Genomic DNA, 14,230 nt, shown 5'->3' with positions numbered 1-14,230 from the left:
GTCTCGGCGCCTCCTCCCCTCCTTCCTTCCTTCGTTGGCCTCTCTCTGTTTCAGCGTAATGAGTAAATGCCTCATTAGCGCCGAGCTTGATTAATACCACCTCCCCTTGTTGTGCTCCTCTTTTAATGAGTAAAATCTCTCCAAATTTCTCTCCAGCCTCCTCGGTGACATCACTCTCCCCGCGTCTGTCGCTTAACGCGCCGGCCTTCTTTCAAATCTTTCTTCTTATATTTCATCCCGTCTTTTCTCTCTCGCTCCCTTTGTTCACTGCTCTCTCTCTCTCTCTCTCTGTTAAATGGGATGCGATAATTATTTGAGTACAGTCAGTATCGGTGCTTTTCTAATGAGCCTCTCGACGAGGAAAAAGCTAAATTGGACAAAATGTCACGAGGATGCTTTGCTTCGAATTCTGCGGTTTTCTCTCGCCGTGAAGGCAATGAAAGGGGACATAATGCAAATACATTTAGACTGTTGTTAAATTAGTTAATCACTTAATGAAAATTATAAGTAGCACTCACTGATAAATATTTATAACTATGACAGTGAGCATTGCATCAAGAGCTTGTGTAAATTATAAATATAACACAAAAAGCAGTAATGATAAAAAGCGGTAATCACTCTGTATGAATGCGTAGAGATTCTTAATCCTTATTTGATGTCAGCTTCCTCGCTAGGAGACGTTTGCTCCTGCAGTCAGGGAGCGTTTGTTTCATCGCGCCGCGTCAACGTGAAACAAAAGAGACGTTTTCACTCATTCAGCGCGTGAGGCGAGTTCACTGAGGTCACAGAGTCTCGCAACCAGACTGGGACTAATAATAAAAAAACAGCATTATCTCCTTTCTATTCATAAAGGGGACAGAAATGATATTCTATAGTACAGAACTAGTGCAGGATGCTTTTCTAATAATACAAATAAAAAGTTATAATCCTGCACAAATCTTCTTCTTGTTATTCAGCTGCGTGCTGGTGTTGATTTATTGATTCTATATGGTGTCATTAATTTAATAGTTATTAGTTAATTATTAGCATTTAGCCAGAATGATGACGCTGTAGCTCTAAAACAACCTTGAGATATTAATCTGTCTGGCAATGAATGACTTGTTTGGCTTGCAAACCTAAAACCGACGAGAACGTATATATAAGTGTGTGTGTGTGTGTGTGTGTGTGTGTTTGTTCCTTATGAAGAACCCGACTGTTCTCCATATATTTTCCTTCACATAATTCCCGCCCACTTTGCCGATGTCTCAGCTCTCTCTCGCACACACACACACACACACACACACACACACACACACACACACACACACACGCGCGCACACACACACACACACACACACACACACACACACACACACACACACACACACACACACACACACACACACACACACACACACACACACACACGCGCGGTCTATCATTTTCAGTGTGCTAGTTGAGGATCAAGCTCTCAGGTCTTTGTCTCTGACTGTGGGCGAGTGCTGCTTCAGTGAACCACATCTGTCTTTCCTCCGCCTCTTTTTCTGCCTTCGCCTTCTCTCCCTCTCTCCCTCCCTCTCTCTCTCCCTCTCTCTCCCTCTCCCTCTCTCTCTCTCCCTCCCTCTCTCTCTCCCACTCTCTCTCTCCCTCCCTCTCTCTCCCACTCTGTTTCCTTTGTCTTCCACTCCCAGGAGGTGAAGGGACGGAGGGGAAGAGACCGGTGAAAACGGTATTTCCCTTGGCAGCCTCTTCATGCTACCTGGAGCTACATTTCAGCAGTTTAGTTTAACAACTCAAATAAAAAACTGGGTTGATCTGTCATGAATTGTGTCATTTTAACAAAATAAATAAAGCTCTAAACCATAGCAGTACAAGAATAACAGCCACTCTGAAATTAATTACGACGTTCAGCAAAACTGAGTCCAATTCTGATCAAAGCTGCTGTGACGTCAATACAGATGAAGAAAAACGGATCTATTAATGTTGTTTTTCAAGATATGCAAATGTTCAGCTCACAGTTTACATCGTCTGGACAGGATATTACCAGATATGTCAACGCATTAGATGTAATAAAATAAATGACACCTTAAGTAGCAAAGTTCAAGGCAATTAAGGCCTGAGAATCTCAGCCTGAGATCATTGTGTTTCCTTCCCTCCAGACGCAGTATTTCCCCCACGAGACCAACACACACCTCATGGAGCGTCCCTGATCCCTCACACACGATAAGCTCCAGGTGTCATGAGGGGAAGCGGACAGACGCCCAGTTTGACATTCGGACGGACAACAACTGTCAGGCAGCCGCTACGATCAGCAGCAGATCATCAGACTAAAGGGCAGAAAATCAGCTTTATCCTCCAAAGTCCATTCTTCACTCTCTCTAACTGCACCTCTATCTTCTCCCCCCCCCCCCGCGGCTCTCCCCCTTTTCTCCTCTCTCCCCGTGTTATTTCACATCAATATCATCAGTCACGCTGCATCTCCCCATGTTGTTTGGCTGTGATTTCCCATGGGTGTCAGATGAGGCCCTATCCCATAATGCCCGAAGCACTTCTCTCCGATCACATTGGTTCAGGGTGTGAGGGAACTGTGTGTGTGTCCGTCTGCGTGTGTGTGTGTGTGCGTGTGTGTGTTTGCTGTGAGTGAGGTGGGTAGATATAAAGTCTGTTCCGGGTCCCAACCCTGACCTTTGACCCCCACCCCGCCCCCCAAGGCTATTACCGTCTCTAAGCAAATGCCTCAACAGAACCAACGTGACCCGTCCGGTCTCCCATCTCGCTGGGGCCGATGACGGCGGCGCCGACCAGGTGGCGTCCATGATTGGATCAGGGAGCGGCGTTGCCCATGCGCGCGCTCGATGGGTTAATTGTTTTTTTGGAGAAACCCGCCAGCGATGGCGTGCGCGGTAAGTCAGATACGCGCGGCGGAGGAGGAGGGAGCGACAGCGACTGCGCGGCGCGGGGAAAAAGGTGTCGTCGCTCGCGGCGAAGGAAGACGTTTGCGTGATTCAAACCGCCCCTTATTGTTTAAATTAGGACGCGTTACTCAGAGGAAGCCCATTGAACCGGCTCTTCCGGGCATCCCAAATGCGGGCTGTTTGGCAGCGTTCTCTTTAGCCGACACTAAAACAAACGCCGCACAAGCCGGCTAAATCCAACACAATCAAAGCGGGGAAATCTACACCAGACATCCAAACCTCGGAACAAATTTAAAAGTGACAGGCGAGTCAATCAAATGCGATATTTACTGCGGCACACAGCCAATCTGTGTTTAATCAGCTGCTCGTATTTCAACGAGTGAAGAAAACAAACCCTAGCCGCTGCGCGTGGAAGTATAAAGTCACGGCACGAACAATCCGAACGGATCAGCTCAGCGCTCAGAGGGATCAAATCGGCTGGCAGGAGAGTCCCGCCAGAGTCGCGTTGATGGAAAAAGGCAATTTCATGCCGCGATTTCAACGAATGCGTCCATTGATCAAACACAGTCAGGGCTGATGCATCAACTCAGTGAATCAGGGAGGATGTTTTAAGTACAACGTCTGTGATTAAATGTGTGCGATTGGCTGATTCGTTGTATTAATCGGCGGTGGAGAATGAATACTCATTAAGTGACTATTAGCATTCAAACTGGCCTCAGCAATCTTTCTTTTCCTTTTTGTTTGTGTGCTTCCCTGGCAAGATGAATTAGGCGGTTTGCAGTTTGATTTACTGTCAAATTCCTTCTACAATTCATCCTGCGGTAAAAAGCTCGGCCCGCACCGACAACATATTGATGTTGATACGAACCTGATATGAAAGAGGCGTTTTTCTCTCTCTCTCAGATGTCAGATAAGCGATCTTACCTCGAGGTTTGGTTGCTAACTTTGTGATTCCTCTTGGAAGGTGTCTCCATCCATAATGCGTCGTACCGGCTCCCATCCCACCGCACCTCTCCGTCTCCCTGACCACGTCGCCTCCGACCCAAACCCCCAAAGTCTTTTATCTGAGTCACCGGGTGTTTCTTGCCAACTGCGCCTCTCTGTTTTTGAGGAGTTTGTGTCCCTCGTGTTTCCCTAATATACAAATGAGTGACGAGCTCCCCGACTACAGACGCACACTTTGACACACACACACGCAAAAGATGACTGACAGCTGAGCGCGCTGCATGTGTGTGTCTGTGAGTCTTCAGACGCCACGCCAGGATCCGCGTGTGCGTGTGCGTGTGCTGGTGACAGTTCCCTCTCCACGGCCTCCACTCCAAACCTGTCAGGGAAGCAACATCAGGCATCTTTCCAGAGACGAGTTCTGCTGCCGTGTTGGAGATGGTGCTGAAGGACGGCGCTGTGACAGACTGAGGCTGACACTCAAATAATTGTCGAGACGGGTCCTGTGCACCTTATCCTGCCTCTGGGGCTCCACAGGGGTCTTATGGGAGGAGAAGATACATATTAGATAGAAAGTTCTATCACGCGAGCGTCTCTGATGATGCAGTTTATCATCCTGTCGTTTTTCTCTTCTTGTCGATTAACACCAAAGAAATATGGAATTCCGAGAGCCGAGGCCTGATTTTTGTTGGATGACGGTTTTTTAGCGGGAGAGATGTCGGGCTCCCGTAGCGCCTCACACGCTGACACAAGGAACACGTCAGTCACCCGCCGATGCCGCTGTTTCATTTCGTTGGAAATGAGAAGCTCAGCCTGCCAGTTTTCACCCCCCCGACAGTCGGACCCAAACAGCGCTCAGGATGCACAATCTGGGAGTCCGTTCTATGAAAACCCCGAGTGGCGGCACCGGAAAATGACATCAGAGCCACATTACGAATCCGAGAGTCGCTGATGGCGCGGCTGATTCTCCGCCTCCTTCCTAATACACAGGAAGATGTCACAGCTCTGTAATGAAGAAAAATGGAGTCTGTCACAACCGGTTTTTGTCCCAGCGACCCCAAAGTAATGCTCCGAGTGCATCAAGTAATGCATTAAATTGGCACTTGGTACCGGCAAACACACATGAATCCCCCCCACAAGGAAATCTCTGCACTACGACCACGAATAGCCGAGCCTCCCTGACGGCGCCGCATTTCCCCGAGTCTGTGGAGAAGGAGTGCGATAGGAAAGGAGGGCGAGGGGAGCGGAGCGCTTCGCAGAGCAACATGAAAAGGACTTTATTACAGGGAGGAGGGAGGATTTACATGCAGATGAAGAGGGCGGGAGGAGGGAGATTAGGACGCGCTCGGCGTGAGTCCCTCTCATCCAGATCTCTCCCTGAGATGCGTCGCGTTATGGGACTCCGATTCCGAAGTCATGTGTCCCTTTGGGATCCAAATATAAACCCGGGCTCTTGTATTTCCACCGATCGCGCTCGTTGTTCTTTTCTTGAAATATTGCTCATCAGGTTCAGACTCGGAGGCGTAGCTGTTGCCTCACTTTTTAAATGAATCCTTTGCTCGTCGTACTTTTCCTGAGAGACTTTTATAAAACGGGTCAAGCAGCAGAATCCGGATCTGTTCTGGACGGAGTGGCAACGATCCCCGTTGTGCTTGTTTAACGTGGTCGGTGCCGGCATCGCACACGGCAGCTGGTGAAAGGGGGGGGGGTTCGTGTGGAGAAACGGGGGGCGTTCGCGGCTTCACTTCTCCACCGCCAACTGGGTCGAGGTCGATGTGCCCTTGAGCGAGTGGAACCGCTGCGGTCGCGACAGCAAGCTGTTCGGCATCTGGTTGGCGTGCGCCTCGCTCCGATTGGTCCGCGGGTAATCGATGAAGGTGCCTCTAATTAACTGGGGCCTTCGCCCTCGTTACGAACCGGACGGGAATAATTTGGCCTCCTTTTTTTTCTCTCTTTTAAAAGTTCAATATTAGACTGAATATTGCATCATCTCATGAGAGACGTCGTGAATATTGAAATGCTGTTTTTCCAGATGTTTTCTAACCGTTTCTTCATGTTTCTTCCGACATGGAAGACAGGCTCGTGTTCCGGCTCCTTTTAACTGTTAAACGGGGGGAATGTGAGGCCATCGCTTTCCAGTCCGAAGCAACAGTAATCAAGAAGAACAAGCAGGAACCGGCGCCGGGCTGAAGACGTGGGATAAATGACGGGCTGTTGATTCGTGCAGATTCGTGGCGTGTTGCATAACTTTCCAATAAAACGAGTAACTTGGAGCTAATTGTGGTGGGAAAACATTTTTCCGACGGCAAACCGTGGAGCGTAATCAGCTTCAATCAGCTGGTTTCCTCTCTCCATGGAAGCGCTGATTGGACCTAATTAATTGCGCCACATAATGTGCGTATTCGTACTGGACTGATTTCGCTGGCGAAAGGCTCAACTCTCACAGAGCCGGACGGGAATCACGGCGACTGGTGTCTCATTTCTCGCCTGTGTGCGTGTGTGTGTGTGTGTGTGTTAACGTTCATGTCCACTCGCTCTGCACAAACGCACACTTGCATCTTCAGCTTACTTATCGTACCTCTAACGAACGGACGTGCTTTCATCACACGACGGTCACCGAATGGCGGCGTTTACACGGCGATGCGGGAATACGGCGCGTGACCTCACGCTGTAGCGAGACGCGTGAAGGGGGGCGAGCGGGTCCATCTCTCGTTCTCTGTGTCAGTAACCAGTGCGCCGACAGGGTCGCGACCCCGCCGATTGCGGCCGCTGAAGTTGAAATGACGGTAAAATGACGTGACCCTTCCTGTCGGAAGAGGCCGGCTGTCAGAGCGGAAACATCCCACGTTAGCACAGCCGCAATAAGATGACTAAGTTAAGGGATATTTCCCTTAAAAGTACTTCTTTTTCTGGCCCTTTTTAAATGATCAAGTTGCATTAAATAAATAGATGGAATATCTTATTGATGCAGTTTCCTTGGAGAAGGCAAACAGACGCTTGTGGCTAAATGTGAATTACATCTTAGTAGTTATTAGTCTGAATACTTAATCTAACTTCTCTACTCTGCGTCTTGCTCTCAAAACCAAACCAACTGGTTCTTACTAAACTGTAAATCTCAAAAAAAATCAGGGCACAAAAAAAGAAAAAGTTCTCGTTTCTATTGTAGTGAAGAATCATGTCACCCGGGGATCACCGACGCCTTTCGCTGCTTCTTGGAATAAAACAGAGCTGCATAGTTCAGAGGAATCCGTTATATCAGACTCTGGTTACGAAGCCAATTAGTAGAATCAATGAATTACTACTGACAGCCGTGTTCTTGCGTCAGAATTTTGAAATCCAAGTGTTTTTCCTTACTCTGGATAGATCTCCAACCTCCAGGTAGAAACAGATGATGAAAACGTTCCAGGTCATCCACACGACCAGCCAGGCTGCGTACTGCAGGGGGGGGAGAGAGAGAGTGAGAGGCAGACCAGACCTGACAGCTCTTTGTTTTAGATTAAAAACGAATGGTCGTGTCTTGCGTTCTGCGGCGAGCCGGAGGCGGAGGCTCCACCTTCGGCGATGATAAGACGCGAGAAACAAAAAACAACGGCGAGCGGTGCGACAAATCAACCCGGATCGAAGCGGACAGAGAAGGAAAATGTGTTTGTTACAAGGCTGCGTGTGCGGTGTGTGTTACTATAGAAACAAACAAAGTTATTCCTACACACACTCCGCACCACTGCTCTCACATTTATTTCCACCATGTAATCAATATGTCATCAAACTGGCATTGGCATATATATATATATATATACATATATATATATATATATATATATATATATATATATATATATATATATATATGTGGTATACGTACCCCGGTGACATATCTGGGCCTGAACTGAATGGTGCCGAACAGGCCGAGGATGACGACGATGATGTGCAGGAAGTTGGTGAGGAGCGGCGCCCACTGGTATCCCAGGAAGTCTACGACCTGCCGCTCCAACACGCTGACCTGGGAGGAGGCAGAGGAGGAGGTTAGAGGCGACAAAACGCCGGAGCCACGGCGCTCACATGCTTACGGTGCGACGCCGGAACCTCTGCTGCATGTCGCACCCCCCCGTCCCTTCCCCCGTCTGTCCGCCCGTCCTCCCGTCTGACCGTCAGCGACGTAACAGCACCGTAAATGACATTTATACAACCACAATAAAAGCGTCTTCTCTTTGGGGGGAAATTTGACCGCTGGGATTTATTTGAAAACCACAGCAGAAGCTTTAAATGTAAAAAAAAATGAAGTCATTCCTAACACCAGCTATCTGTTTATTACTGTCAGGCCTTAAGGGCTGTGTGTGTGTGTGTGTGTGTGTGTGTGTGTGTGTGTGTGTGTGTGTCTGCGCCGCAGCTTTATTACCATTCAGTCGCTGGAGCCTCATGCTGAGATAGTTAATGAAGGCAGCACAGCGTATGATACGGTATTGCTAAATACATTAACACACACACACAAGAGTCACGAGCGGGAGGGAAAAGCGTGAGACGGAGAAGGTGGTGCATTAAGGAGAAAGAAAGCTCATTATGAGCTTCATTTAGCCCCAAACAACAGTGATATTTACAGTCCTGCACCATGAACTCAGCGTATTTGAGCATCAAAAGCTCACATATCAAATGTGGGGTTTGTTTTTGTCTTATTTCCCCTCCTCCTCACACAATACACACACACACACACACACACACACACTTCTGGTTGGCCGAGTTTAGGGAGCGCTGATGTGAGACCATATGGCAACACCACAGTCGCTCACAGCCAAATAGCAGGTACACACACCCACAGACGCACACACAGCCACAGCAACCTCCGGTAAACTACACCCACTCAACACCAGCTCTAAAAAGGAGAATAATAATTGAATGTGAAAGGTACAAGAGGACTGAGGTATCTGTGTGTGTGTGTGTGTGTGTGTGTTTGCATGTCAGGGCAGGTCTGCTCTGCTTGCACTTGACAGCACCTGCTGTTATTGGACACACGAGGCTCAGTGGCACCACAGTGTGTGTGTGTGTGTGTGTGTGTGTCTCTTTGTGCGGTTCAGGCTCCATCTCTCCGCCTCTCTGCATCTTTGTGCATCGGCTCCGTTTTATTATGCAAACGTGTGTCGTGTCGTCCCATTGACGATTGTGTAGCGCGGCGATTGTGCCTCTCACACACACACACACACACACACACACACATGAAGAGGGCATTATAAGAAGTCAGGGGCCTCCCAGTCCATTATTGAGGCCCCCCCAGGGGCCCCTCTTTCACCACCAATAACATAAACAGGCCTTAACTCCAGCTGGGACGCGCGCACACACCCTCCTCCAAGAACACACAATAAATGACACACAAACACAAGTGGCCCAGAGAATAATTGTTGGGCAGCATCGTTATTGATTCTTCCTTCTATGAACACGCGCGTCTTTTATGGTCAAAAAAACAAACCACTCTTTTCTCTTTTTGTTGTGACCCGAGTGAAACCGCAGCATCTGTTCGCTCCCTTCATGTGAGATCCTCATTACGCGGCGCGGCGGCACAACAAGCGACTCCGCGCGCCGCTCCTTGTAATTAAGTCGCCCAGTTCTCCTGACAGACGAATAAGACTCCGCCTCCCTCCGCCGCCGCGCTCCCAGCATCCCTTGCGTGTGTCAAAACGACAGAAGCCTCCCAGCCGCGGCCTTGACAACAACCGCGACCCCCGGGGGAGGGGGAGAGGGGGGAGGAGGGGGAGCGCTGCTGCTGCAGACTAGCGGCGGCTACGCTAAGCAGGTGCGTCGGTCTTTGTGACACGTGCAGCAGCCGATGAAAGCTGCGGCGCCCGCAGAGGCGGAGCTTTGAGCCGGGGGTGGGCCGGGGGGCCCCCTCTCGGGGATCCGCGGCGGCGGTCTTCGATGAGGCCTCGGGGGCGCGTCCCCGCTTGTTTGTCCACCTGTGGACGCAGCGCACGAGTCGCCATCCGGATCCCGCAGAGAGAATCATCGCCCTGAAGACGTTTGTCCTTCCGCTGCTGAATATGACGTCAGCTGTGAACAATGCGCCAGTGAATCGTCGTTTTGAAGACGCCGCGCCGTCTAAAGTACGTCAGGGAGCGAGGACGTTTATTGCACCCACTGTTTGGTTAGCAAAGCGCTCTGGTTAGCATGAGTTCCCACAAGCGCAGCGGTTTGCAGCCCGACTGCGTCTCCGTCCTGTTGTCTACAATCGCTCACAAATCACAAATCATTCACTTGTTCTCAAGTGACAGTGAAAAAGATGCACAGAGGCCTCGGGTGGACAGCGAGAGCAGACGGGCGGGAGGACGGCGGTGAGTGACGGGAGGGGAGAAAGCGTCTCGGGGTTGGTAATAAGTTGGGTCTATTTGATAATGACTGATCGAACGATATTAAAGAGTCATTATTGCTCCAGACGGCTGCGCTGCGTGGCCATTGTGAGGGATTTAGTGTCCTTTATCTTAGGAGGGGAGAGAGGGAATGAGAGGCAGTGGGCGAGAGAGTCACCCGCTCGTCATCCCTCATCTCCTCCCTCCTTACCTTCCTCCCTCCTTACCTTCCTTCCTCGTCTCTCTCTGATAATCTTTTCATTTCCTTCCTCGTTCCCGTTCTCCTCATCAACCTCTGCTCGCTTTCCTCTCCTACATATTTAATATGCCTTCATCTTTTCCCAGACCTGTTTCGTCATAGAACAGTAAATTGCCTCACCCTCCCCCTCCCCCACCCTCCCTCCCTCCCCCCCGCCTCATCACTCCATCTCTTTCCTCCATTACTGCGCTATCACTCCCCATCTCGCCCTCCACCTTCTTCTTCTCATGTTTACATTCTCCACCTTCCGCCCTCTCCTCATGCAGAGCATCTCTACGCCCCCCTCCCCCCTCTCCCCCCCGCCCCGCTAGCCTCCCATCCCTCCCTCTCCTCTGCCGTCTCATCCTTCGCTCCCTCGTTCCCGCGGCGCTTTTTTGGGCTGAGAGTTTTCGCTTGGTTCCGTGACCTTTAAAATACTGCTGATCAAATTCTGCGGCTCATCCCATTATAGTCGACAGAGGGAGGGGGGGGGGGTCCCTGGGGGGGAGGTAGAGGAGGTCAGACGGTTGGATGGGATGGATAGCGAGAAGGAGGAGAAAAAGAAAAAGGAGACGAAGGAGAAGAAGCAGGGATGGAGCGGAGAAGGTCCAACCAACCGTAAGCAAATAATCAGAAACAGCACAAATATACGGATTTCTTTTTCCTCTCGCCATTCCAGAAACATTTTTCTTTCACCTCGTGAACTTTATTCTCTCTAAAATAAACCTCCAAAGCGATCTTGTTTTACTGTTAACTTAATTAAGGCCGCGGGCCCGCGCGCCGTATCCCGCTGTGTACAGAAAGAAGCAATCTCCCATCGATTCCAATCGTGCAACGATCAATTCATCTCCATTGGAGGCTATTAGGGACCATTTGTGGCTACTTAGGGCTCAGAGAGAGAGAGAGAGAGAGAAGACGGGCGGCGCAAAGTGAGAGGCGGGTAAATGGATAAAAGGATGAACAGGAAAGACAGTAAAGGGAGAGCGAGAGCAAATGGAGGAGAAAGAGAGGAGGGCGGACATGGAAAAACACGAAGATGATCACAGGTGAAAAGCTTTCCATTAAATATCCAATTTCCCCACTCAGGCTCACGCGTTGTCATCACAGCTGTTCAATCACATCTGTAATAGCCGCAAAGCCCGGAGTCACTCGGTGCAGAGGAAGAGGGGCTGGTGGTGCTGGTGGTGCTGTGCTGGTGGTGCTGGTGGGGCTGGTGCTGGTGGTGCCGGTGGGGCCGGTGGTGCTGGTGGTGGGGGGGCTGGTTGGGCTGGTGGGGCTGGTGGGGCTGCTGGTGGTGCTGGTGGTGGTGGTGGGGCTGGTGCTGGTGGGGCTGGTGGTGGTGGTGGGGCTGGTGGTGCTGGTGGTGGTGGTGTTGCTGGTGGTGGTGGTGGGGCTGGTGGTGCTGGTGGTGGTGGTGGTGGGGCTGGTGGTGGTGCTGGTGGTGCTGGTGGTGGTGGTGCTGGGGCTGGTGCTGGTGGGGCTGGTGGTGGTGGTGCTGGTGGTGCTGGTGGTGGTGGGGCTGGTGCTGGTGGGGCTGGTGGTGGTGGTGGGGCTGGTGCTGGTGGTGGTGGGGCTGGTGGTGGTGGTGGGGCTGGTGCTGGTGGGGCTGGTGGTGGTGGTGCTGGTGGTGGTGGGGCTGGTGGTGGTGGTGGTGCTGGTGGGGCTGGTGGTGGTGGTGCTGGTGGTGGTGGGGCTGGTGGTGGTGGTGGTGCTGGTGGTGGTGGTGGGGCTGGTGGTGGTGGTGCTGGTGGTGCTGGTGGTGGTGGGGCTGGTGGTGGTGGTGGTGGGGCTGGTGCTGGTGGGGCTGGTGGTGGTGGGGCTGGTGGTGGTGGTGGTGGTGGTGGTGGTGGGGCTGGTGGTGGTGGTGGTGCTGGTGGTGGTGGTGGTGGTGGGGCTGGTGGTGGTGGTGGTGGGGCTGGTGGTGGTGGTGGTGCTGGTGGTGCTGGTGGTGGTGGTGGTGGTGCTGGTGGTGCTGGTGGTGGTGGTGGGGCTGGTGCTGGTGGGGCTGGTGGTGCTGGTGGTGGTGGTGGGGCTGGTGCTGGTGGGGCTGGTGGTGGTGGGGCTGGTGGTGGTGGTGGTGGTGGTGGTGCTGGTGCTGGTGGTGGTGCTGGTGGTGGTGGTGGGGCTGGTGCTAGTGGGGCTGGTGGTGGTGGGGCTGGTGGTGCTGGTGGGGCTGGTGGTGGTGGTGGTGGTGGTGGTGCTGGTGGTGGTGGTGGTGGTGTACCTGTGGTCGTGGTCGTAAACCTTTCAGCAGTGACTCACGCAGCCGATGTGTCTCTGAATGAGTCAGCTCACAGAGTGCAGATAAGCTCCTTTTGAGCCCCGAAAATTGCTCGGAAGTTTCATCACGTGGCTCCGCGCCGCGGGGAGAGGGGAGAGGGGGGGGGGAGAGGAGGGGGGAGAGGAGAGGGGAGGGGGGAGAGGAGAGGGGAGGGGGGAGAACCTCAGCGGGGCTCAAACAGCGCGGCTGTGGAAAAATAACTCCCATGTTTGCAGGCGGGAGCTAATTAAGTCAGCGGCTGCGGGTCGATTGCAGGATTAACGTGACGAGGTCACCTGTTGGGAACGAAGGTGCAGCCGGCGGCTCGGCGTTGGCACACTCTGCTTTTCCCCGCTGCTTCTATTTGATACATCTGGTCAGCAGGCGGAGAGATAAGATGGAGGCCGGTCAGCAACAGAAACACTCGCGCGGCACCATCGAGCCGGATGAAGGCGGCGGCGCGCTGATGAAGGCCGCGCTGTGGAGGAGCCGTTGCCGTCGCTACTTGGACGTGTGATGAAGCTGCGAAAACGACACCGAATCGCCTAATTTGCATCCATGATCCCGAGCACCTGAACAAATTCTGTCTGCCATTTGAGTCCGAGGGACGTCTGAGATCTACTTACCTTCACTGTCCCACAGCGAGTTCACCTTTTGTTCGGCCGCCGTGTCGTTGCGTCGCAATGCAGCCGCCCGCGGACTGGACGCCCACATCGTGTGCACTCCCGCTACTACTGACTAGTAGCCAAAACCAGCTAACATGTTAACATCCTATTTCTGTGGCTCCTCCTCCACCAGGGGATCCCTGTCACATCGCCGTGTGAATCAACTGGAGTGAGTAATATTCTCACCGAAGACTTCTTTATGTAAACGTGGCCTTTAAATGTCAGAAACGCCGGCTAATCAGTTTGGTATTCCAACACACCGTCCCTCTCCGCCCCTCCGTCTCTCTCTAGTGCTCCTTTGTTTCCCGTCAGCCGCTTTCTCTCTTTGCCTGGAATGAAAAGAAGAAGCTCTGGCTGGAGGTCCTTGAATTGTCCCCTTTCTGTTATTCAGAGGCCAGAAGGTGTGCGCGTCGCTGCCGGTGGTGGATTATTGTCACGGGTGTGAATCAGGTGAACGGCACGCGACGAGGGGGAGATCGTCTGGAGCCGCGAAGCCGGCCGACCAAAGTCTGGCTGAGCGCCGTTACCTGTGCACACAGACCCGTTGCCATGGCGTCAGGCTGTTTTCTATTTACCAGGCTGGTCGGAGCTTCTGGTTCAACAAGGAGTCGACACGGGAATCAAGAGGTCGAACCGGGAAAAAAAAAAACGATCAGCCCACGAGTTTTAAAGTCCCGACAAATCCAAATACACACGACTAAGACACAAACACACACACACACACACACACACACACACACACAACAAAGGGCTTGAGGACATTCTCTCTCTGCAGACCATCAATCAGAGATCATTAGACGGCCTCAAACAAGAAGACGTGTGTGTTGGAGTGTGTGTGTGTGTGTGTGTGTGTGTGTGTGTGTGTGTGTGTGTGTGTGTGTGTGTGTGTGTGTGTG

At 51.9% G+C, this 14,230-nt stretch overlaps 1 protein-coding gene across 2 annotated transcripts in view; it reads right to left on the bottom strand.

Moving 5' to 3' along the window:
* Positions 1-14,230, bottom strand: part of nkain2 (sodium/potassium transporting ATPase interacting 2) — a 48,497-nt gene that overhangs the window by 17,700 nt on the left and 16,567 nt on the right. For both annotated transcript variants that reach the window (XM_040160864.2, XM_078093743.1), the window contains exons 2-3: positions 7,702-7,839; positions 7,194-7,274 (exon numbers count right to left, since the gene is read on the bottom strand). In XM_040160864.2, coding sequence (XP_040016798.1) covers positions 7,194-7,274; positions 7,702-7,839 — 219 coding nt within the window. The remainder of the gene's footprint in view (positions 1-7,193; positions 7,275-7,701; positions 7,840-14,230) is intronic.

The sequence above is a fragment of the Gasterosteus aculeatus genome, chromosome 18 (genome assembly GCF_964276395.1).
Source record: "Gasterosteus aculeatus chromosome 18, fGasAcu3.hap1.1, whole genome shotgun sequence".
In the NCBI taxonomy this organism is placed as follows: domain Eukaryota; kingdom Metazoa; phylum Chordata; class Actinopteri; order Perciformes; family Gasterosteidae; genus Gasterosteus; species Gasterosteus aculeatus.
This window is presented reverse-complemented; position numbering and strand designations above follow the sequence as displayed.